This window comes from Dicentrarchus labrax, unplaced genomic scaffold (assembly GCF_905237075.1).
Source record: "Dicentrarchus labrax unplaced genomic scaffold, dlabrax2021, whole genome shotgun sequence".
Taxonomy (NCBI): domain Eukaryota; kingdom Metazoa; phylum Chordata; class Actinopteri; family Moronidae; genus Dicentrarchus; species Dicentrarchus labrax.
The window spans coordinates 4,198,008-4,224,624 of NW_026136717.1; the positions used below are offsets into that span (position 1 = coordinate 4,198,008).

At 42.1% G+C, this 26,617-nt stretch overlaps 1 protein-coding gene across 1 annotated transcript in view; it reads left to right on the forward strand.

Annotated features, from left to right (window-relative positions):
* The first annotated feature begins 1,057 nt into the window (after positions 1–1,057).
* The window catches only part of LOC127349502 (mitogen-activated protein kinase kinase kinase 11), a 50,956-nt gene continuing 25,396 nt past the window's right edge, over positions 1,058–26,617 (forward strand). The window contains exons 1-2 of the mRNA XM_051375303.1: positions 1,058–2,975; positions 23,601–23,781. Coding sequence (XP_051231263.1) covers positions 2,219–2,975; positions 23,601–23,781 — 938 coding nt within the window. The 5' untranslated portion in view covers positions 1,058–2,218. The remainder of the gene's footprint in view (positions 2,976–23,600; positions 23,782–26,617) is intronic.

Below are 26,617 nucleotides of genomic sequence, written 5' to 3' on the forward strand. Positions count from 1 at the left end.
AACTTCCAGGAAACGGTGATTTTACAGTTGTATTTATATTACTTCATTGCTATGCATTGTAAATACATTTTTAAAATGTATTTTTCTCAAGTTCACCTGTTACCACCAACATCAAGTAAGCCCTAACAAACAAAGAGGACTTCTAAGGTGCATTTCAAAATAAAAGACAGATTAAACGGTGCCGTGTTCTCAAGAAGAAAACTGTAGTAAAAAAAAAAATACATTAGATCAATGTTTTTCCTCACAAAATGTCAGAATCCCAGAATAAAATACTAACAGTAATACAACTACAACACTACAATAGCCTATTACTCGTAATGTAACATTTATTTATTTTATTTTGAAGGCAAACACTTGGTGATTTGGTTATTTTTTTAGGTATTTTCTGCGAACTTGACGCACCTCCAGCGTTGTGGCCCTGTAGCAGTGTGAAGTTAGCAGGAAAATAGCCTTGAAAATACAGGAAAACGCTTCATTCACAATAAATGAGGTCACAGGGTACACAAATGGGTAGCACACAAGTAATTACTAGTCAATAAACAGCTCTTAAAATGTATTCTTTAATTTTTACTAAGAAATAAATAACACTACTTTATTACCATAAAATGTTAGCCCATTAGAGTATCATTTGAAGTCTGTAATTTCACTTGAACTCCATAGGCTACCTAACAGTGCTTGAAATCACACTGTCGCTTTATTTTTGTCATTTTTATTCCATTGGAGAGCCAACATGACCGTGACCTAAAGTACAGTGGCGATCACTCCGTTAGTGAGCCTTCTCTCATCGTTCATTGTAACATCACCTCAATGATATATTACTCAATATTTTCACCACAGTTCAGTATCTACTCATATGATTCACTAGTTACACACCTTAAAGGACTAGTGTGTAGCATTTAGTGGCATCTAGACTAACGAAAACTACGAACGTCATAAACGTCCGAGTTTTATTTTGATAGTTCTGACCGGATACGTAATCACGCACTGCGTCTGCCTTGACCGTGGCCTGTCATCTGACTCTTTTCCTGTAGGGAGAGAAAAAGTTTTGAAACCCCACCCTCTGTACGGACTGTAAGCACAGACGTAGCAGTGGTTCGAGGTCCTGACGAGTCAACGCCGACCGAGGTAGAGGAGCGCGAGCAGGAGTTCTCATGGAGTCCGTGCGCTGTTTGGACACCGACTGTAACAACAAGACCACCGAGCCGGACCAGGCCACGCGCTCAACTCCCACCAGGAACTAACGGGATTAGTTTTTACTGCGCTGTTTCTCTGTGAACAGGAAAGTCGGGCAGGTTTGGATAGCTCTTCCTGTTACAAAGTCGGCGGTTTCTAGGTTTTTATATGTTGTGATAAAGCCCCGCTCGTTGCGTGCTTTCTCATAAGAGCGCGGGTATGGATACTCTCGCGCAAAGGGATGCGGGATTTCCTGCGGTAGCGCCGCAAAGTTGCGGTCAGACGCCGTTATTGGAGAATTGGGTTTAATCATGCGAACTGGTCAGCCCTGAAACTTGTCGTAAAACACTGGTTGGCTGGACTGAATGCTCCTTTCCTGCTATTCTTCTCCGCTTCTCCGCGCTTCCTGCTTGTGGTGGCCACTGCACTTAATGGCTAAAAATACATAAAACTTCAAAATGGACTGCTTAATGTAGTGGGGAGCTTAAGTTTTTGTGGAGTTGCAGTTGCAACACTTGGAAGTATTTTACGACAGGCTTTGGACACTTTTTATTTTTGTCCACTTTTCAAAATCAGAACTCAACAGATGGCAAGCCTGAATGAGGGAAGAGGAGAGCTAATTTACCCATAATGAGGTGATTCAAGAGCCTCTTAAATACAGGCCGGTGGAATGATATTGTGCCCAAACCATGTTTTGGGAAACCACATCACTTGAACAGAGAGAAACTCAGTGGAGGCACTGCTGCCGTTCTGAGCTTTGAGACACTTAATCAAAACTACAGCAATCTCTTGACTCATTCTGCATTTTCATTTTCTTGCATTTAATGTCAAGACGAATGAAAGACACTTGCCACTCAGTTATCTTTGAATCCTCTCCGGTAGCCCACTTGTTGGTGAAACTTTTGAACACATTTCACTGGTCCCTGATGAACCAACAAGAAAGACAGGAAAGGGAGCGAGGCGCAATAAAGTACTCCTTTGTACTTTATTTTCAAACCCTTGGGGTGCAAAATCAGATCCAGTCAAAACATCTGCTTGAGGCTCCATGGAGCCGCTGAAGAACATATTCAGTCGTGGCCCGCTGTCGAACTGGAAAAATTTGGAACAGTCACAAAAAGGGAACTTCACCAACCCCGTGTGGACGGCCTTGTTCGACTACGAGGCGTCCTGTAAAGATGAGCTCACCTTGCGCAAAGGTGACCTGGTGGAAGTCCTGTCTCTGGACTCTGAGATATCAGGGGACGAGGGCTGGTGGGCTGGTAAGGTCAACAACAAGGTGGGCATCTTCCCATCCAACTACGGCTCCTTCAAGCCAAATGGATACGGGAAGCTTCCTGGCAGCGGCGTGGTGGGTGAGCTCGGCCCGGCTGTGGTGGGTGAGCTCGAACCCAAGGAGGTGGACTTCCGGGAGCTCAGCCTGGAGGAGGTCATCGGGGTCGGAGGCTTTGGAAAGGTGTATCGCGGTACATGGAGAAACGGGCTGGTGGCCGTGAAGGCCGCCCGGCAAGACCCGGATGAGGACATCAGCGTGACGGCGCAGAACGTCAGGCAGGAGGCCCGTTTGTTCGCCATGCTCACTCACCCGAACATCATTGCCCTGAAAGGTGTGTGCCTACAGGAGCCCAACCTGTGCCTCATCATGGAGTACGCCTCAGGTGGCCCGCTGAGCCGGGCGCTGGCGGGGCGTCGCATTCCGCCCCACGTTCTGGTCAACTGGGCCGTGCAGATAGCCAGAGGGATGTTGTACCTGCACAGCGAGGCCATCGTCCCCGTCATCCATCGGGATCTCAAGTCCAACAACAGTAAGTCCTTCAAGCCTGCGAGTCATTCATCAATCAAACACAGTCCAGCCCCGCTCCGTCAGTGCTAGATTGATGAACACAAAGGGTACAGACATATTCACTGGCCCCTCTGTGTGACAGTGTGCCCCGTGGCAGTGATGGAACATGGTGTACTACTGTATATAAAGCTGCTAAAGTCTTCTCTTCTAGTGTTTACAAGGCTATATCTAGAACAAAGCCGACCCTTTTAACCCAACATACTGTAATTCCTGTGCTCTTGTACAATTATTAACCCAAAACATCTCAGCCAGTAGTCTGGGAAACTGAACCGTCTCTCTACTTCAGATTCTGACATGACAAAGCACTAAGAAATAAGATAAGCTGTACAACAACACATCTTTTTGGACCGTAGCCAAGTCATGTGATCCCCTAAAAGGTAGGCCAAGGCTACAGAGGCTGAAAGGCATGCAAATATGTGTTGTTGATAGGACAAAATGCCATGCCATGCTATGCTAGCAAAGGTCAGGAATTCGAGAGGAAGCTTTCCGTCACAACTCACACTTTGGACTTTGATGCCACCCAGGGGCAGCGGGAAAGCTTTGCGTCAGTGTTTCGGGCCCTCGCGGCAGACACATACGCATTGGACCTTGTCATTAAGGCCGCACTGCAGAGAGATGTATCGCTGATAAAGCTCTCTGTCCCCCCTTTTGAAGCAGAAAAAGTGCTTTTCTCAGCTCTAACAGTGCTTTAAACTAACCTAAACACTGAGCCACCTGACTTTCACAGCAGCCTCAGCCTCTGTTATTATCATTCTTGTGATGCAGCATATAATCCCTGGCAGCTCTGCGGTTGTATCTGTTGCGCTCCAGAAGATTTTCCCTCGGCTCATCCTGTCTGTTACTGCAGATCCCGATCGCCAGAATACACCAAAATAGAAAGAGATCATGGCTTCTCCTTGTTTAACAGGGAACGACTGACACCACAAAACAGTACTGTAGGTTCTGGGAACATGACCTTGTTTAGGAGCACTAAGAAGGTTAACTCCCTTGATCTTCGGTTTGTTTTAAGCAAAGGATCCTTATTCAGAACATCCCAAGAATATCGTTCTCCCTGACTCCTTTGAGTTTTTCCGTCTTTTTCGCTTTTTAATGAGCACCAAATTGACCATCAGCCATTCCTCTCCCCCCTCCAGCCTTCAGCATCTCCTCACACCCTGTTCTACCCTTCACTTATCTTCACCCCCTTGTCAGGTACTTTCCCGGTAAGACCTCTCCGCAGGAAAACCTTCTCCTGTGGCGCAAAAGAAAGTGGAGTTATGTTAATATAGTGTTTGTATATGAGGCAGGCCAAACTCAACACAATCCCTCTCTCTGTGCGCCGGGAGATCATATCGCTCTCCTGCCTCCTCCTGCCTCTTGCTATTTTAATTCTTCTCTGAATCTTTGTCCCTGGCCTGCCCCTGCATGTCTCCGTACAGCCATAGCCCTGTTGTGCCACTGAGCAATATCCTGTTGTGATGGTGGAGGGGGTAGAGGGGAGGGGGATGAGAGCACTGGGGAAGGGAGGTGGGGGTGGGTGGGTGGGTGTCGACACTGTCAGTTTGACAATAATGTGGCGCGCAGTAAGTGCTGACAGGTTTAACGCACAGGTGCAAGAGCATCTCAACATTAGGGGGGTTTTAAAGGGAAAATGCACCCTAAAAAAAATCTGCCTTATGACGGGGCGGTTAGTGTTGACAGTACATAATGTTCCTAAGCATCAATGGTAAACCTCGGATTAAAGTGTCAGTTCCTCAGAATAATGGTGCAAGTTCTTCTTTCTAGAGCTGCCATTTTGGGCTTGCACTCTGCAATCACACAGGGAGAAATCTGTCAAAGACGAAGCGGAGAGATCCTATTTCCAACCGTAGCCTCAGTTGGACCATAATGCAATTGGAGATGTATAAAACATTGAGTATAGTATAACAGGGAGGTTTAAGGAGAAATAATTACCCCCAAAACAAAAAAAAAAACTTCCTTTATGATGATGTTATGCTAAAAGATCTTTTACCACCTCACCAGAACATTAGGTGAAAGAAGTGACCACCAGCACGTTATTAAAAAACACTTTTAAGAGAAGATTAGTTTTGAGCATTAGAGCATTAGGGCCAGCTGCTGCAGTGATGGATTAGAATGAATAGTCATTATAAACAGGAGCTAAATGTTGCAGTTGTAGCTAATAACCAGCGGAGCGCTTTGGCCTGTTGGGAAGATGCTGATTAAACAGGATCATTGAAGAAAGTGCACGGTGGGGCGCCTGGGTCGAGGCCAGGGGCCATAACTGGAATTCCTCAGGAAAGTAAATACAGAACAGAGAGTAGAGGAGCCTCTTTCTCTCACTATTGTGTCTGTATATCTGGGCTTGAGAGTCTGGGGATGTGTCACACCTTATGCACTCAGTCATTTTCTGTTTTTAGCACACTGGTGTTTTAGTATCTTGTGGTTATCTAAATGAGGTTTCAGGGCTTCACCACTCTGTAAGCCATACAGTTCTGCAGCAGACAGTGATTCCTTTAAAAGCCCAACTGAAAATAAATTGCACGTTTTTTTTTCTGCTGCATCGTACAGATCTGCTCTGTGAATTGTATGATGTGCCGGGGTTCGAGGAAATATTATCTACTTTAAAAGGAAGCATTTGTACTTTATGGTATTTTTGTTTCACAAGCATTCAGGGGTCAGAATGCTGCTCTTTATATCAAGTCATTTTCACCCCAGTGGTTAACAGACAGCCAGTGTCAATAGGTCAGAAACCTCAGACTTTGACCCGTGACCCACATTAGCTTTGTGGCTAATGACTATTTCTTATCTATCTATGTCTTGCAAAACACCTTGGCATGCTGGACAAGCTTGCAGACAAACATCAGGGGAAACTGCACTGTTTGCATGTTAGATAGCTCATTACCTTGTCAGCTATAGCATATTAAACAGCTTAAAGCAGTCAAGGTGGGTCAGTATAGCTGCTATAAGATGCTGTGGTTCTTCTCACTACCACTGCTTCTGCAATATCCAAACTGCAGGAGCTGCAGTGTTTTGATAAAGGTAAAATGTGCACTGTAGTAAAGTACTGTAGTGCTGCAGAGATGTTCTGGCCCTATAAATCTTGTCAAATATCACATTATCATGATTTGAATAGCTTTTTTCATTGAAAATGATCTTTCCCACTTATCATGAATCATATGGCGATTGTAATGTCCGTCAAAATAATGCAATATGGTTTTTTATACTATATTGTGCAGCTGTAGTTACCAGCAGAGATTATTTACGTTGTGTCTCTGTCTCCCTGCTGGCTCATCTGTCAAACTACAGTGGCCACAAAACACACAACTGTTTGACTTGTCCCTTCTGGGCTTCTGTAGAAACATGGCTGTTCAACATGGCAGACTAGTTCTAAGGTATAATTTTTTTTTTCTAATTTTCAGGTTATTATACACTAATGAAAACATACCTATGAATATTATATTCCATTTCTGACAATAGATCCTCCTAAATGTTACACACTGGACCTTTACAGCAGCAGTTGATTTTTTGTTTTGGCCACTAGGGGTGCAGTGGAATAACACGTTAACACAACATTGACATTGTTATGGATAACGCCTTGGCATACAGTTGCTTATGTACACCTTCAGCGAATAGGGAGCAACATTAGTATTCGTGTGGAGGGACGTCTCTTGGTCATCTGGTCAATATCAGGCCAATGCTCACTTTTCTGTTAGCTCCTTTTTGGTCTCCACCCTCTCTTGACTAAAATATGTGGCTGTTAGCTGATAAAGCGTCCACTATGTTCAGCAGCTAGTTGCTCACTTAGTTTGTCTGTCGTTTATTGCTCGATACGTAGTACAGTACAAACGTTTTGACTGAAAACATCTGCCTGCTGCACCTGGAAGTAAGGTTGATGAGACAAGAATCATAAAACCAAAACAATGAGCTCAAAGACGCTGCAATGCTAAGTAGAGTTGCCGGGAACTGCAGAGTTGTGTGATAATTCTCTGTGGATTCATAACTACCATCGTCGCCTTTCTAACTACACACAGTCATTTGATCCATTGTTTATATAAAAATATAGATTGGTGCTGCTTTAAGTTCTCTGTAATCAAAGTGACCATTTTCTTGCTGCAGCCACAGTAAGACTGTGTCAGTAACAGCCTTCGAAAGCTCATTCAGTCCAACTGTCGTCCTTACGCTGTCAGTTATCTGCACAAAGCCTTCATAGACCCAAAAACAGCTATAGGCATCACCGCACGCCATAAAACTCTGCAGAGGCTTTAGTTAGAACTGGTGGGGAAAGAGCCAAGCTAAGCACTTGCTGGGCTCGAACTCACAGGCTTTTTTTTTTTTTTAGGAAGAAGCCACAGTTAGATCTTGGATCAACATGTCATCTTTTTTTTTCCACGAGTGGACAAGCATCTGATACATCCCTCTACCGGCATGTTTTCATTCAGCCCCCCTCCAGTGCCCCACACTGCAGCGCACTCAAAACATCCCCTGTGTGTGTGTGTCTGAGTGCCCTGGCGGCTGGGTGTGTGATGTTTGCATGTGTCTGGTGAACTGCACTTAGACACACACCACCATTCCCCTATTCAGCGAGGGGGAATCATGGGGGCAGTTTAGACATTTGAGCTATTTTGTGATTGTACAGCTATTTAGCGTAAGGAATGGGGGTATTTTAAACCTGATAAAGTCTGGACATGCACCTGTGTTTTGTTATGGCAGCCATATTGTCATTTAACATGTGTATTTTAGGTGATAAGCGGGCCAATAACTCAGTTTAGCAGGCCATTGGAGAGAGAGCACCATACGCCATAAAAATCCTATCTACAGATGGAAATTCAGCTGTGCAGAATGCCAGTGAGGCTTGACTTTTGCTGTCAGTTTGCCAGTCAAATCTTTTATTGGCTGCTACACGTACTTCAATTTAGCAGCGGGCTGTCTCGTTCAAAACAGTGCCGTTTTTGGTGGAAGGATAGAAGATATTTTTATTCTTCTTGAGTTACGGTCTCCAGCCTGAATTCCATATAATGTGTGTAATAAACTAAGTCAAGTTTTAAGTAATCACCCATTTTGCCCATTTTTTGACTCTTTATCTTCAGCTGATAAAAGACAATAGTGATTTGATCTGTAGTTAGTTCATGAAAGCTTTTATAACGGCTGTTTGAAACCATAGACTGTTAGGAACCATGCAAATAGTGTCTGTAACATCCCTCACAGGTGTGCTGCTTTCTGCTATCTTGACTGTAGCTGGAGCCATATTTGGGTAAAGGACAGAGTCTGAGTGTAGGAGAGGGACCTGTCAGTCAAGGCCTTAATAGCCTCTTAATGATTTATAGGAGTCCCTGCCAAGACAAACTGTAGAAGAAAGGAAATTGAGTTCTTAAGAAAAAGTATTTATGCATTAGAGAAACTATAGACACTACCAAGTACATATGCCGTGTGCATGTCAAACCCCATGTCAGCACCTATGGACAGTGCTAATGCTAACTACCACCATTATCCGTAAATGGTTGTCAATACATCCCTTGTTTGGGGAAAAAATATTAGTCCTTCCACCGCCCAATCTGCCTTTGTGTCATCACGCACCTGTTTACATTACAATTGGACAACATGTCCATGATACATAACAATATTCCCTCTGTACAGTGAGGGGGGTTTGAGCATAAAAGTAAATTGACTATGGGAAGAGTAAATAATGAAACATAAAGTCCACTTGCTGGCATTTTTAAGAACTTTAAAGTATAGAACATTGGTCATGTGGTGAACGTGGGCTTAACTCATGTGATTATACATTTAATAAGTTAAATGTATAATTCATTATTATTAGTAAAAGGGGGTCATATATGAACCACACCTGATGGGATGAGGTTGAAAGCTCTGGAAAAAGGTAGTAAGTGGACACTGAACTCAAATGAACACAAATTCCGTCTCAGATGGTTTCCTGCTCTGTGCTTCATCACACTGAACTCAGCTGAGCCACATGATGTAAAGCATGCATTACACAGCGTCTGTGCCAGATGTTGAATTGCCTGAAAAACAACACTTTTGAAGAAGTTGATTCAGCTCTGCTGCTTGATTGAAGTGACGTCTGGGAAATTCAGTGAAACAGCAGTGAGCTTTCAACACCAACAAAGGAAACACAGTATAAATAAAAACGAGGAAGTTGTGCATTGTCACTGAGATCTTGCAATATACTATATAGCCCATGCATATAGTATATTGTGAGATCTCAGTGACAATGCACAACTTCCTCGTTTTTTGGTTAAGTCTGAAATGAATCAAACTTTATGAAATTAGACAAATAGCTCAGCACTTTTGATCCAGGTCACCATGAAGAGCAAATTCATGCACAGGCGAAGCATCTTTATTCAGCAGGAGGGGTAACGTCAAATGTCAAGCGTAGCAGAAAGTGCATCGTCATGAAGTAAGCCATCCATAAACATGACTGCGTCTCCAGCGCCTCTGTGCTGACTGGCATATCTGAGGGGTGCCTGGGGTGTCCTGGGAGGGAGCAGAAGGGGGTCACCTGGGGTAGAGCTCAGCTGCGTTGCTGCTGGCTCTGAATGAGTGTCAGTGGGTGATAAGGCAGAGGGGAGTTTTCTAGCCTGACTTGGCGTTCAGCTTAGCCAGTCGTTTACCATCTTTATTCTTTATTTTGGAAAAGACAGGCCGGCAGAATGCAGAGATCCTTCAGGCTCACCTTGGACTGAAAAGCAAGGCAGATCTGGAGATTTATTTGAGTGTGTGCAGAATTCAGCGGTACATACTGATAAGAGTATTTTTATATGAAAGCTTCCTGATCTTTTTTATGTTGACTTCAATTTTAAATGTTTTCATGTCCTCAAGATGAGCTTCAAACTAGATATATGCCATGTTGAGACAAACGGTTCCCCGCATTCTTTCTGAGAATGAGATGAGAAGATAGTTATCAACCTCATATCTGTGCTTAAAGTTCAGAGCTGGAACCCGGGAGTTCTCTCTCCTGATTGGATAAAGTTGGAACGCGATACCAGGAAAGGTGGGACTGCGAGAACCCATGGTACTGACTGTACTGGCAGACTGGCTCTAGATAGGGCCTGTTGTGTTTTTCATGAGTTTTACAGACACCGTAGTTCCTCCTACACACTTGGAAGGGGAGGGTGAAGCGAGGGAGTTGCAATCTGCAATTACACCATTACATACCACTGAAACCTACACACTGGACCTTTAATACACAGACATGATGTTTTCGCCTCTCATCAAAGTGAACGTTACTAAATAAAGTGTTACCATTAAGGGAAACACTTTATTTTGATAGTCCAGCTACAGATAGTTCATAGAGTATTTGTTTATTTGCTGAATTAAAACACACAGCATTAGAAATAATAATGCAAACTTGAGTGCAATCCAATTAAAATGCTGCACTGTTAAATTCACATTGAGATTTCCAGTAATGTAATGATCAATATTTAATCAAATAATATCTGTATGCTTTAACAATAAATTGATTAATACTATACACTGTCACCATGTAGCCTGTCTCCACATACAGTACACTCTATGTACTGTTGAGGCGAAATGAGATGTGCCCACACGCACCCACGCTTAGTCATGAAAGCAGCAGAATATGTGTGTGTTTGTAGTCGGAGCTGGATGAGTGAGGGGGCAGAACAACGAGAGGAAGAGGAAAAAAAATAGTGAAGCAGACACTGGAGGGTCACAGCGCACAGGAAGTAGAGAGGTTTCCAGAACTCAGCCGGAGTGAAATCTGTTGTTGTTCTTTCCCTTCTCAGCTCGGCCTCTCTCTCTCTCTCTCTCGCCGCACGGATCACAAGACAGTTCCCATGCAAATGAGCCAAAACCTACTCGTGTTTGTGGAAAAGAGAACGCTCATGATGATTAGGACACATCTGTTTTGGAGAGTTCAGTGTAAGGGCTGTTGCTCATCAGTGCAGTGAGGATTGTTGACTTTGTTGGAGATTTCAACTTTTGGGTGATCGGGTGCTTAAGTTAGAGACAGGGAAGTATTTGTTCTAACAGTAGTTTTGGCTTATGGCTTCTTCTTTGTTCATTAATCTCCTTCTCTTTCACTCACAGTTGGTATAACACAGTATATTTATGACAAAAACACACACACCATATTAGACTTTGTCAGGGAGAGAACAGTAACTTACTGCCAAAGTCGTCCCTGGTGTTAACACAGCCCACCAAGCTTTATCAACACGGAGATAGAAACTCATCAACTTATATTAAAAAAAGAAGAACTTAAAAAGTAAAACATTGAATCAAATGATTCAAATCAAATGTTTGATTGTGTTGTTATTACGTCTCTGCTGTTTGATCCAGCTGTTGTAGCCGGGAAGGCTTTATAACAATTGGTATGACCACACACTAAATTAGACCAAAGTCAGGTATTCTATTGACCAATGTTTTAATTAAATTTAAGTTATAAAATGATAAAGAACTGATCACCAAACAAAGGGATAGCCATGCTGCATTATATCTGCAGACTGATGATGGAAGACACTATCTCTAGAGCTGCAACAATGAGTCAGTTAATCTCAAATTAATTGTCAGCAGTTAAATTGTTAGCCAGCCCTACCCATCTCAGGTGGAACACCAGAGATTGGATCACCTTGGTAGCCCCTTCACTTCTGGACAAACAAGTGATTTTTTGGTTCTATTTATTGTGATTGAATTAAAATAGTGATTTAAGCTCCTCAAAGCAGCTCTGATCAATGTTTGAATGACTAAAACTCCACTCTGCTCACCACAGGCATTTCAAGTCCCTAAGAGAATATGATATTGATGCCAAACAGCAGACTAATGTGAATGTAAGGTCAGTAAAGTAAAGTAATCACAGTCAGAGTAATATTAAAGCCTCCCTGCCACCAACAAGATCCTCAGTGAAGCACAAGCTCATGTTTCTCACTAAACTAAGTGCAACTAAGCTCCATACTAGTGTTATTGCATTATGACAGAAAATGAAATGAAGCATTTAAGCGATAAATGAGACAATGATGGCACAGCACTGCATTGTACCTCTTTATATAGGCTTTTTCTTCCCTCCCACTTCTACCTTTTACCTTGACCTCAGAGCCTCGGGGTCAACCCAGTAATGGCCCCCTGTCTGAGCGCGTAAGGAAATGGCATTAATGAAGGTTAAATTTCAACACATGAGCACTGGAGGCTTGTTAATAAGTGACTGTTTTGAAGACCTCACAGCCTTTTACCTGGCACCAGATACTTTGCACAGGGAATCATTTATAACCCCCCTCTGACAGTGTTAGTGTGGATGCCCAGAAACAGAATATTCCCTTGTGTGTGTGTTGGAGGGTGTGTTTCAAACTGCCACTCTCATGATGATTAGTTTGTATCTTGTGTGCTGCAATGGGCATGATAGAAGCAGGTTTGTCCTGGTTATATAGCCAAGTCTGATTTCCTTTTTTATTACTACTATAATATAGACTGTAAAACCTGATGAGTAAGTTCAACTCAAACTGTTGTGGGAAACCAAAACTATTTAAGTCTATTGAAGATGAGAAAGACATTTGATTTGAGTAGCTGTAACTGAAGTATTTATTGTTAAGGTAACTTGGGTAAATGAAGTTAATTTGTACTAATTCCATTCAGTCAGTTAATTGAAGTTACACTCATATGCAACATTTCTCCAAACTTATTTAAAATGTGTTAACAGAATTTATCTGAATAAAGTAACGCAAATTATTCTTTATACAGATGTTACCACTCAGTTTATTTTCCTCAGTTTTCTTCCACTAAAGCAAATTATTAAATGACCTGTCAAAACAGCTAACGCACGATAAAAACAATTTAATTGATTAGCGTAATGGTAGCCAATTCATTTTCTGCGTGGGGGGGGGTTATGTGACTAACAAATCTTGACACTTTGGGTGATCATTAAGAGTTATTTGGATGTATACTTGGGCTTATGACGTTTAATTAACTGAAATATAAATAAATAAATATTGAAAAATCCTAAGCTATACACCATTATAATGTTTACATTTTTGTAATGATCTAAAGTATACTTCAAGGAAATGAGTCAGTGGAACAAACTGGAATTATATTGCCTGTACTTAATAGTAGACACATTGAAGTTCACTCGAAACAACTAAGTTGCTTCAACTATTCATTTTTGAGTTAGATTTAACTAATGCAACTCCAATTTTTGGGATGATTGATTTATGTTAACTTCTTTTATTACGATGTGCTGTCGGGTTTTTCAGTGTACTTTAATTAATGGTTGTCCGTTTCTGCTGTATAATTTCAGTGCTTAATCACATTTAGTCTCTTACAAACCATGTAGGACCAACACACTCACACACAATTAGAGGTTTACAATGAAGCTGTTGCCGTCGTTGTTGAGCTAAATTTAAAAATCATCTTCCGTCTTGTCCTAATGAAACCGCTTGAATTCTCTCAGTTTATCACGTTTTCAAACTGGATTTGTGACGTGGTCTTTGGTACATACAAAGAAAGTAAGAGCGCCAACCAGATCAGTAGTGCTGGAACAATTAGTTCATCAATTCATTTGATAATTAATTAAATGAAAAATACTCCAAAATTAGCTAGTTCCCACTTTGTCATTGTGAGGATCTGCTGCTTTTCTCTGTTTTATATCACTGTAAATTAAATATTTGGGTTTTGGTCTCACATTTCCTTCTAAGAACAGTTAAAGCAACACATTTATTACTGACTTAACTGATGAACTGACAACCTGGAGAGGTGAGACCGGACAAACCAGATCAACATTTACCAATAGCAGGGCACAGAGAGCGTCTTACATTAAACGAGTCATTACTCATTTTAAGTAATTCAACACCTGACAACCATGCAGAGTGACATGATAACCACATAATAATAAATCAAATCTTTTGTGTTTGAGACTAATGATAATGGTGTGGAGGGTGAATGTGAAATGTACTTGAACTTTATCTTAACATGCATCAAATGAGGAAGAAAAGCCACCTCAGACTGATTGCAGGGTCTTCTATTCATAGCGACCAGTGAACTCTCTGACATTACCTAATTCCTGCTCTCAGCGAACAGCGTGTTGCGTGCCCCTGAGCTGAGACGAAACTCCAGCCGAGTGAGCGCTAGTTTCATCTCCTGCACTATGATTATGCCCTATCACTCTCTCTCACTCTCTCACTCACTCATTGGCTGCCTGGTCAGAGGTTGCCAGACTGTCTGTCAGCCTATGGCCTCGTCCCTCGGGGGACAAAGCTCCCGTTCTTCCTGGGGAAAGCCCCCACCCTGCCGGAATTCTCCCTTCGCCTACGGGTGCAGGGCAGGGAGGGGGAGAGGGAGGAAGGTAGAGAGAGCATAAAGGAGGCTTAGGTTGAACCGATGTGGGTATTCAAAAGCCAATACGGATATTTTTTTGGTTTGGCCTGATATTGAGCGCCTTTAAATCTGACCATTTCTGTGAGCCAAATTTGGGATTTTGGTAATTTATTTATTTTTTCTGCAGATTTCTTTTATTTTCTGGTTAGAAAAATGAACACAAAATGAGGTCAGCCAATATCTGCCTGGTATTGTCACACACTGATATATCAGTCCAACCCTTCCAGAGATTGCAGGGGGTGAGGAATGATAGCATACATGAGAAATGCGGTGAGAGATGGCGATGTAGCTCCAGCGTCAAATTATAGAGAAAAAATAATTAAGTGAGGTGCAGAGTGAAGAGGCAGAGAGCGGCTTTGTGGAGCTGACTTTTGCATCTGGCCTGTTATCGTGACAGGGCTGGATGGTTAGAGAAAGATTGCCCTGCAACTGAAAGGTTACACCCTCTATCACTGCATGTACTGTATATTCAGCACTGGCCACATGTCCTCTCAAACGTCCTTGAGCAGGACGTTGACCTTGCACAAGCTTTTGCTCTTGGTATGTCAGGCCCTGTAACTGGCCATTTGCTCAGCTCCCTGTAGTTACTGTTGCTCCACCTGTCAAGCTTTCCTTTCTCGCGACAGTCACTTTTTGTACTATTGAATTCACTACTTGCACTATTAGTAATGTACATTTCACATACATACTTATATATGTATATAGATTATATTTTCCGCTAAATTACTGCTGTATATTCTGCACAATTATTTATTATTTATTTTTTTACACCATGCCACCACCTCCTGCTGTAACCTGTGCAATATTCCATATCAATATATCCATATCAATCACATCTGTATAAAAGATGTATATAGCTGTATGTAGTGTACATTCAAGTCTTATTCTATTTTATACCGAATGTGTATTTTTCTGCTGTTGTGTTGTATCTGGAGCTGCTGTAGCAAGTGAATTTCCCCAGTGTGGAATCAGTAAAGTCTATCTTATCTCTTATCTTACAACGATGGCAGATTTACACTCAAAATTCTCAGTAATGTTTGAAAAGGGGAGTGCCTGCCCGTTGTTTTGATGGTCCATTGCTCTGAAAATACCAACCAAGTATCTTTTTGCTGTTGGTGTGTCAGGCCCTGTAATCAGACATTGGCTAAGCCCCCTGTAGTTACTGTTGCTACACCTGTCAAGCTTTTCTTTCTTGCACCGTACAGATGCAATTTATGATAACAATCTTAGTAATGTTTGAAATGGGGACTGCCTGCACATAGTTTTGATGGCCCATTGCTCCGAAAATACCAACCACGTATCACACCAAACTGTGTAATGCACACACGCCAAAACGTGACACTGTGCAACTGCAGGGAGTGTAGTATATTCAGAGCAATGGCCGTTGGTTTAACTGTCAAACAAACAGGCTTTCGGTCCGATGGGACATCTTTCTAACTATTGTGGTTTCAGAGTAATGGGCCATCGGAATAAAGGCATGGCACCGTTTGAAACAATGGGTCCTTCCTCGATATACAAGGTCACAAGATTAGTACTAATAGCAGAGCAGGTTCCCTGAATCTCTTTCACGTTATTTGAATTTCACTTTCACTGTTTGTTTGTTAACAGGGTGAACTGATTTTGCACGCTAAGCTGCATTTTACCCAGCTGTTATGAGAACCAAGGCTCTGGTTTAATGACGTGAAGAATGTGGGAAATGTAAATAGTCCGGTGTTTGCCCAGGATGGACATAGTTCCACTTAATTGGTCAGGTAAGCCTATTTTAAATCAGCCCTGGAACGTCCCAAAAAAATCCCCCGACACTGGGATTCTAGCTGTTGCTAACTGTTGCAGGGTTGAGTCAGTCCCAACACCAAACTCATATCTAGGCCGCTGCTGGTAGGAGTCATGTCTGCAACTGACACACTCTTGTTTCTGAACAGCAAACAATGGCAAACAGAGTCCTGTTGCCATGGAGATCTGTCACGGTGTTTTTGTGGCGACATTGTTGGTTTCGCCTCTCTATCAGGAAGACGCTCTGTCTGGGCAAGACTGATCTAGTCTAGATGATACTCTCTGTTATCCTTTGAAGGAGCGCTGGATTTCCTGCTCTGCTTGCCACTTTTGTTAACACACCTCAAAATGTGATACCAGGTGAGAGATAACGGAGGATGCAGATAAAAATCCAGTGCCTTTTTTATAGTAGACCATGATAAGTTGTACATATCTAAGTTTACTAGAGCCGAACCATAAGCTGTTCATTCATTCCCTTAAATCCTGACGTCCTGCATACGCTGCTGACATGCAAAAGACCTCAACTGTTTCCATAGCTCTCTACACAACATGGAGGTCAGTAAGAGTGTGTTTTTTTTCCTGTTCCCTCCACAGTACACTGGAGTTATCCTGTCCAGACTTCAGCGAGCTACTTAAGACTTCCAAACTTTTTCGGTAGAGTTTCGAAGATGTCAGCAGCCGACTTAATATTATGTGGGTCAGTGGCTGATTTGGACACAGTGTGTTGCAACACGCCGTCCAGTAAGCAGCTGACTAATGTGGCAGTCGTCGTCAGTGTGATGGCGGTAGAAAGAGGAGGAAGGCCGGACAGGGCTGAACTGTGGATGCACTCAATCTGCCTCTGCTCAGGAAGTGAAGGAAGAATGTGGTGTGTTATGTGTGCTGAGACTGCTAAAATGCTTACTTGTGTGGATTTGCATGTTTGTTTCTATGCTTGGTTTCGTGTGTATGTGCATAGATGAATGGACCCATATGTGCATGCATTAGTGTGTGTACAGGTAGGATATATATATATATATCTATATATATATATATATATATATATCCCATAAGCAGGGGGTCAAAAATATGCATGGCTTGTATTTATTGTGTATGTGTGTGTTATGAAACTGTCAGAACCCCATTATGTATGTTCCTGTTGGCCCTGACAGTAAATCAGCCTCTGTGTGTATGTGTGGGTGCATACACTGGTATAGATTGGAGCCAGGGATTGTTATTTTGCCCCTTTCCCAGCATGAATCTGTACTTAAAGCTATTAGCACCACAGGATGGGCAGAATCTCAGGCTATAGGGTGGGTTGGCAGATACGGTCGTTCACCTGGCAACCTCATTGAGACGAGACTTCAATAAGCTGCGTACAGTCACTGCACCTAGCTGTTGTTCACAGAGAAGTAGTTACATCATGCAAATACACGTTGTCATTATTTGTCACGAGTATGCATTAAAGGTCCAGTGTGGAACATTTAGGAGGCTCTACTGGCAGAAGTGGAATATAATATTCATAGGCAGTGTTGGGAGTAACGGAGTAATCTAATTAATTACTTTTCCCATCGTTGCAACGCCGTTACCGTTACTGAGAATGTAAAGTGGCGCGTTACTTGCGTTACTACAGTGTGGTTGAATGAAGCGCAGCGGTGTCAGGCTTTCTGACAGCCACACATCAGCTGCCGGGAGAGGGCAGGGTGGTGATGATGACACCGTTGCAGATGCGATGATGATTGGCTGGCTGGGCGGAGGCCCTGCTCACGCTGTCTAACTACTACTATAAACACAAGACAGAGACAATGGCGACGAGCCAGGGAAATTCAAAGGTAGCGTTTTCAAACTGGAAGTACCGACACTACTTCTCGCTTACTGAAGTTAAAGGCAAGAATGTTTATGTAATATTTATTTTTTATATATTTTTATTTCTATGCACATGGCCCCCTACAATCTATTGAGTTCAAATAAATACCAAATGTTCTAGAATACTGTATATAGTGTTTTTATTCTTCATTCAGTTATTATAAACATCTTTGATGTTATAGAAGATGTTATAGAATGTAATAGCGTTATAGAACATAAAAAATAACGTCAGTTACTTTGCTGAGTAACTAATTACTTTTACAATGTGGTAACTGAGTTACTAATTCAATTACTTTTTGGGAGAAGTAATTTGTAACTATAACTAATTACTTTTTTAAAGTAAGATGCCCAACACTGTTCATAGGTTTCTTTTCATTAGTGTATAATCACCTGAAAATAAGAATTGTTGTGTTTTTGTTCATTAAGAATGGGACATTTTTTATCTACAGATGCAGCGGGTCCTCCATAGTTGTACCGCCATGTTTCTACAGTAGCCCAAAATGGACAAATCAAACACTGGCTCCAGATATGGCCTTTTGCATTTTTCGTGAGTTTCACAGCCACCGTTCTTCTACACACTTGGAATGGGTGATGCGAGAGGGTTGTAATCTGTAACCTTACTGCGACATGCCACTAAATCCTACACACCGGTCCTATAAACAAATGAGACACATGTTAGATTGGGAGTTTTAGAGGTGTTGGTTGTTGTAATTTTGAACTAGCGTGATGTTTCCCCCTGCTTCCACTTCCACTTCCTCTTCTTCTTCTTCTTCTTCTTCTTCTCAAATGTGAATATTTTCTTTGGTCCTGTATGACAGTACACTGAATATCTTTTGGGTTATGGACAAAGCAAGACAATGACAATGCAGCTATACTTGATATTGGCACGCATGAAGTGAGGCATCATGTGCAGACACACGTTGGGCCACGTTTGATAATCTAGTATATCTCAAAATGATTTAGTGTCAGGTGACTGGTCGGTGTTTAGGTGGTCCAGCTGTCATAACACCCCCCCCCCGGGATTTAGCCTCTGTTTGTGTATGTGTAGTAGTTCACTGGTGTGTATTCCTGTGTGCATGCAGCCCTTCAACTGTGTGTGTGTGTGTGCAGAGATTTTTTAGCTGGTTTTGCTGAAAAATGGACATTGAATGTGACCTGTGTTAAGTGTCTGTGTGTGCATCTGTTTGTCAGACTCATGCAGAATGAGTGCTTTGTGTGTGTGTGTGTGTGTGTGTGTGTGTGTGTGTGTTTTGTGTGTGTGTGTGTGTGTGTGTGTGTGTGTGTGTGTGTGTGTGTGTGTGTGTGTGGACCATTATCTATAATTCTGCTTTCTAGGCCCAGGCAGCCGCTTTTAGCTACGCCCTGCTCTCACTCAATCATATGATAACGATCAACATTCAGCACCTCTCTCTCTCTCTCTCTCTCTCTCTCTGTCTCTGTCACCTCTGCTTGCTCTACCACAGCACCTACACTTCCTCCTGTCTGTCAGTGTCTGGTCCCACGTGACCCTTCTTAACCTCTGTTTCCTAAAATAGCGCTCTGCTTATTGTGCACAGTGAAGGCGGGAACGACAAAATCGGCTCCTGTAGGGTTTTTTCTTTTTTTTTGTGAAGGAAGGGCCTCAGCAACGGAGGCTTATTGGCTAATACCGGCGTCACTTCCTGGAAGTGGGGTCACGTCGCAGCGAGCGAGCACTCGGGTGGAAATAGGGGTGACTGACCGAGGCTTGTTTTCACCAGACGCTGACCGGCAGGCGGACAAAAGAAGTGGAGCAAGGGATCAGGGCCTGTTGCAGTAAATACCATCACCCCCTCCAACACCACCTCCTCCTCCCTGAGGGCCTGTGGAATTGACAGAAACAATGACTCAGCCGTAGAATGGACAGAAATTGATTTTCTGCAAAAAGGTTAAATGAGCGGCCACTTTTTTTTCTCACTGTAGAGGTTGTTTTTGTTTTGGCCATTGGCTACGTTTGCTATTTTATTGTTTGTGCCTTCTTCTCGAGGCAGAAGTCGATGTGAGAGTCTGTGATGGACATACCTTGATGCACTTTTTTGCCCCCTTTTGAAAAGTGGTCTGGCTGTTAAGAAAGTGCAGTAAAAGCCTCCATTAATTGTCCGTCTTTGTACCTGTCACCGTCTTAAGAGATGTTAAGGAAGGTGTGTGTATGTGTGGTTTCAACACAACTGGGTGCAGAAATTCTCACACAAGTACATTATGAAAGAACCAAGTCTCCTATCCCCTTCAACATTCTCACACACACACACACACACACACACACACACACACACACACACAGAGCAGACAACACAACCTCTTGTGATGCATTCCTTTGTGACGTCAAACTCGCTGCCTCTGGGCTACGAGGCACAGCACAGGATGTCTGAGAGAGAGAGAGAGAGAGAGACAAAGACGGAGACAACAAAGAGAGGGAGAATCGTTCATATGTGTAGACGAAGATAAATTTCATATTTGTGCAGTTAAAGAAAAGAGAGACTGGAGAAAATAGATTTTTCAGTGAAAGACGCAGTCAAAGAAGAAGAAGAAGAAGAGAAAAAAAGGGTGCCGAGCCCAGAAAGTCGGAAAGTGACTGCAAATAGTCTTACTTCCCTATAATAAGTCAAATTCTTTGCTGCTTCTCCTCCCTGCGTTTGACGGCCAGCCTTGCCCTGAATGATGCCCAGCCTGCCAGCAAAGGGGAAGAGAGGCATGGCTGCCGATCATACAGGGACATGTGATACAGAGTCACACCGCAGCAACCGACATCCTCAGCATTATATTCTATTTTCATAGAAACAAAGCCTTCCAACGCCGTGCGGTTGCATAACACTGGCTGGTTACCAAAATGTGTTTACTTATAGCTTATTACATTTTCAGTGTGTACTTTTCTCCTTTTGGATTTCTGTGTTTACGTCTATGTTTAGAGACCGGCTCTTGAATATCAGTCATCCGTATCTGATTGATCCATGCTGCTGCTGTCAGGTGTCTATCAATAAGGTTTAATCAGTTCTGATTCTGTTTCTGCTTGTCGGCTGGATTTTTATCAAATGGCTCTAGTTTTTATTGCGATTAAGAAGAGAAACCCAGAATTGAAAGCAAAAAAAAAAAAAAAAGAAATGTCAGTAGATTTAGCATGTTTTTCCTCTCACCAGTAGTGCTATTTATCCATCCAGATTGTTTTGGTGTGAGTTAGAACCAGAGGGCACTCGGCTTGTGGTTCTCAAGAATTTGAAAACCTCAACAGCAGTGCCTCTTTTCAGAAATCATGACCCGGTAACTCAAGATAATCTACAGATCTTGTTGTGAGCAGTTTCATGTAGGAACTATTTCTTTCTACGTATCACCACACAGAAGGAAGAGTGCATCTACCCATGGATGAGAGGCAGCGTGTGATTTAAACATTAATGCCGTCCTCCTCTGCATTAGCTGGCTCAACTAGAAAGAAAATAGTTCCTACATGAGACTGCTCACAACAAGGTTTGTGGATTATTTTGGTAACTGGGTCTTCCGGTTCCATTATATGGAAGAGAAGGCAGCCAGACATCTCTAAAAACTCAACACCTGGACAATCTGGATGGATAAATAGCACTGCAGGTAAAAGGAATTATGTATTTCCTTTAAAACAGAGCTAGATTTTATGACCATGACTGTGGCATCAAAAACAGGCCAGGAAACACTTAGACCTCAGTTAGACCACCTTCCTCCTCGGTTGAAATTAATTTTGCTGTGTAATGATACTTCACTGTATCCTCTCTGACTTTTGTGAACCTTTTATGTCTGTTCCACATGTTGTATACACTATAATATACAGTAGGTTGAGAAATGAGTTAAGGTTGAAAACACAGATTTTTATGACTCATTCACTAGAAGCGGATATTACTGCTTGCGACACTTGATTGCCTGTTAAAGAAATGACGACCTATGAAGGTGAGGATTTTTACCAAGATGGAATGGATGTTGATGTAGTTAATAATGGTAACCATAGTAACGTGTTAAAGCCGTCTTCACCTTTGTTTAAAAAAAAAAACATCAAAGCACAGTAAAATTGGTGTGGAGAGGCATTTTGAGAGCTGAAACTTCAAACTGCACGTTGCGTGACGCATGACATACGCAGTGTTTTGACTTTACTGTAACTGCGCCAGCATTTTCCGAGTCGTGCAAAAGTTTCACAAGTGTTTAAACTAGTTTCTTAGTCACAATAATTAATGCAAATCAGCCATTCCCCGCAGAACTTGAGAAAGCTTTTTTGAAGAGTTGTCCTACTTTGTCTGCAAGAAAAACCTAAATTAACAGAGCGCTCATGATCATGGATCTTTTTCACACAGTAAATTGATCAACTCAAACAAAACTGACATAACTGCATCGTCACTGGTCCATTTAACTACTGCCACATCGAGGTTTTGTGGTCAGGTTTACGTCTGTCCTTCATTTAAACTGCATTACAGTTCTTTTCACAGTCAAAGAAGAACAATGTTTGCCTCTTTCTGACACATTTAAATGTGCTGTGTTTTGTTTGGTGCTTTCCGTCTTATGTTTGCAATGAGGCCATGTGAGACTGATATTTCTTTGTTGCAGCTTTTTGTTCTCTACTGTGATATGCAGCGTGCCTGCTGTCATAAGAGGCTGCATGACTTTTTATGAAAGGCAATTAAAACACATGGTAGTATTTCTGCAGTCTGACATCAGTGAGATTTCCCCAAACAGCCATTGGATCCAGTACTGAATTCATGGATGACATAAATAATGACCTACCTGAACCTGAGTGCACATCAGTTGTGACATGATGGTAGTCTGCAGGTATGAGATAAGATACAGGATGGATGAGTATCACCGCAGTGTAAAGGAATAATGTTTTTGGGACATTGGCTTGTTGTTCAGCTTACAATCTTTGGATCAGCAGATTTAAAAAGTAAAAAAGAAAAAAATGTCCAGATTCTCTAATTTCAGCTTCAAATTCAAATTTGAATATTTTCTGGTTTCTTTAGTCCTCTATGACAGTAATCTCAACATCTTTGGGTTGTGGACAAAACAAGACATTTTAGGACATCAGCTTGGGCTTTGGAAAACACTGATTAATATTTTTCACCATATTCAGACATTTTATGGACTTAATAACTAATCTAAACTAAACTCCAGTGTTCTTCAAGCATTAGCACTATATGTATGGATCCCCAAAGTCTAAAATGAAATAGTAAAATAATGAAATAAAAAATCGTTTGAACAAAAATATTTAAGATATGCAACATTGCTTCATTTATATATTTCTTGCAATTAATTCATATGATTATTTATTTCTTATTGTCTTCTGGGGGTTCCAAGTTCCTATAGCTTCTTCACTAGAGTCCACTAGAGATTAATGTATTTACATTGATTAGTCAAATGCAAGTGTTACGTGGAAATGTGTTTGTCATTGTAAAAACACGAGGAAGAGGAAGTGAGAAAGGAACAGAGCATATGTGAATACAGGTACTGAAGACTAAGCTGTAGTCTTACATGAATTTTATCACAAGCAAGAAAAGTGCTAATTGAGTCTTTGCAGTGATGCATTTCATTGAATTTGAATCACTCAGCATATTTAAATGTTTGAAACCTCGTCAAGTCTTACCTGTCTTTTTTTTTTCCTCTCTTCCTCCCCACTTGTCCTTCCTTCCTCCAGTCCTTCTGGCTCAGCCCATGGAGAATGAATGTATGGAGGGTTTGACGTTGAAGATCACCGACTTCGGCCTGGCGAGAGAGTGGCACAAGACCACCAAGATGAGCACCGCCGGCACCTACGCCTGGATGGCCCCTGAGGTCATCAAGTCATCCACCTTCTCCAAGGGCAGCGACGTCTGGAGGTGAGTGCTTCTGTGTGTTATTCTGTGTGTAGAAGCCAAATCCAGGATGTGTATCATGCACGCAGTTCTTTTATGGTATTTATGTTATCAAAGCACCTTGAAGGAATAGTTCTATTACGCTAAATATGAAGCTAGGGCTAAGCAATCTAAGCATGCGTGTATTTCCCGAAATATCAAACTATTCCTTTAAAGGTCGTGTGTGAAATTTAAAAGGATTAAAATGTCAAGATAGAATGGGGTCTTGAGTCCTGTGTTGCTATCGCAGCCTCCCTCTGGTTTGTTTACATAGCCGGTCTGGCCTCGCATGCATTTTAGTGCCTGTGAGAGCGGCTTATCTCATCTACAGTATGTCTGTGAATTAACAATCTATTTCAACCAAAGCAGTTTTTGAATTTTGGAAAGACTATCAAAGATGGTTTTTGTGGGGTTTATTTTGTTTCAGTCCAGTTTGATTTGTGATCATCTGGTAAAATGACTCATTTTGTTAATGGAGTCTTGTTAGCTGTAGCAGCTGTTAGGGTTAGGGTTAGGGTCTGAGATGCTTGCCTATGAAATAACATTTTGATTTATACAATCCCCAATTAAAGATTGAACTTTCCTACCTTATTATATGTTTAGTATATTTAGCTATGATACAATGCAGAGAACTAATACTGTGATGTTGATGTTGTCATGTGGAGGCATATTTTAACCAAGTTTTAACCACATTTTAACCACAGGTTGTCTCCATAACAGCCAAACTTTGTGCGTCACAAAACCACAATTTTGACTCCTGACATTTGAATGTTTAACTCATGCTTAATAATGAGCCAATAAATAAAGCAGTAAGTGTTATAATCCTCAGTTTAATGGCACCAGTCTCTTGCTAGCTGACCAATACTAGTGTTTCTATGGTGACAGAATCGTGTGTGACCTTCAAATACAGAATGAAAAGCACTGCTATTGTTTTATTCTGTGTGAGCATAGATAGATAGTGACAACACAAATCTCGGCATTTCTTGCTTCAGTTTTGACCATTCTTCCAAGTCCCCCAACTTTATTGACGTGCAATATTAAATTGGTGGAGTGTAGCCCTTTGACATTGGCTATTGAGACCAGTCCTTTTCAGCAGGGCTGAGACAGAATAAAGATGTTAGTATATAGACAGTAGTATCTCTTCAGCAGGATGGTGGAGCTGCAGCAGGGGCCTGTGGACAGAGATAGAAACAGAAGGGAAAGGGTGAAAGTGCAGAGAAGTGATGGTGGGAGACGGATTGATGAAGAGATGGAGGGAGAGAGTGATGGATTGCAGCAAAGCCGCCGCAGCCATGTGATGGTGTCTCTTCAAAGGGCTGCTCTGTGCTTTGTTGTGGGACATGTGTACTGCACACTGTCCCATTGTCTCCAGTATAGACAGAGAAGGAGGCCACACACTAGACCTAACCACAGCCCTTATCTGCGAATAGCTTTGTGTGTGTGTGTGTGCACATATCTGTGTCTACACAAAAAGAGAAGAGTCCCTTGATTATGGTTTGTGGTTTTATAATAATGACTTAAACAACTGTGTGATTTGCTGAGAGGGGACTCATGATGGCTTTTAAGTGCCATATATGAATTTGCATTTGGAATGAAGCAGGCAGGGGTGTTTTTGCTCAGCAATAGAGAAAAAAGATAAATAATTTATGAAAGCAGTAACACATTCACTGCTTTGCTGCATTGTGGTTATTGCGGATACTCTCATATGCTATGGTTTAATTTTAATCCTGTGGATTTGGACCATTTCATCCATTCTTAAATGGTTCTTTGCAGCCACGTACAGAGCCTATGTGGAACCAATTGAGCATGCTGTTACAAGAACCTTTCTGAAAGCCTCCTTAAGGACATCAAAAAGGATTCTGCTATGGTGCAAGCTATTTAAGGAATTTTCTGGTACTTTAAGGAACCCTATTTAGTAAGAGTGTACAGTGTTTTTTCACTACCCTAATGGGCTCAGTGCCATCTCACCATCTCACAGACACATCCTCTCAGTTTCCAACTCCTGCGTCTATCGACAACAAACCCACGCAATCTCATTTTCACAGCAATCTCCGCACAATCTGGAAAACAGCAAAATGAGAGAGTTGCAGGCGGGCAGGCAGCCCTGCTCTGAAAATGAAGGGTAATCTTTGTTCTACTATTCTTTCTCATCCGTCCACGGCCGCTCGTCTCCAAAGCCGCCACGCAGAGACGATGGCTGCCTCGGGGCGAGCCGACGAGCAGCGTTTCTGCACAGTTACAGTGTGTGGAAGTTGTAATTAAAGAACTAAATAAAAAAAGGCTGCGGCCTGCGCTCTCCACTTAGCGAGCTTGCACAGTGCGTTCAGTCAGGTCCAGGCGAGGGCTAATTGACAGTGTGGGAGATCCAAGTCCTGCGCCACGCTTCATCTTCTTAGGACACAGGGCTGCTCCCATTGTGTGGGCTCAAAAGTCCTGTTTGTGTGTGTGTGTGTATTTGTGTTTGTGCAGGTTTTGCATGCATGAGTTCACATTGCTTTGCGAGCACTTGTTTCATCAAGCAAAAATATTCCACTGCACAAATGTGTCTTAGTTCTGTACTGTCAGTTCTATGATAATGAGTATGTAAGGCATAATGTGCGGTACAAAGTAGCGTTAAAGCTACACTTACTTGTAATCCATTATGAAGTATATAAACACCATAGACAACCCAGTGTCTAAAGAGCTATTATCTTTTAAAAGCACTCTCATATTCAGTATTTAAAGGTTCAGTGGGTAGGATTTAGTGGAATGTAGCTGTGGCCGTGAAGCTTGTGAAAAACAGGAAAGGCCAGTGTTTGGTTTGTCCGTTCTGGGCTACTGT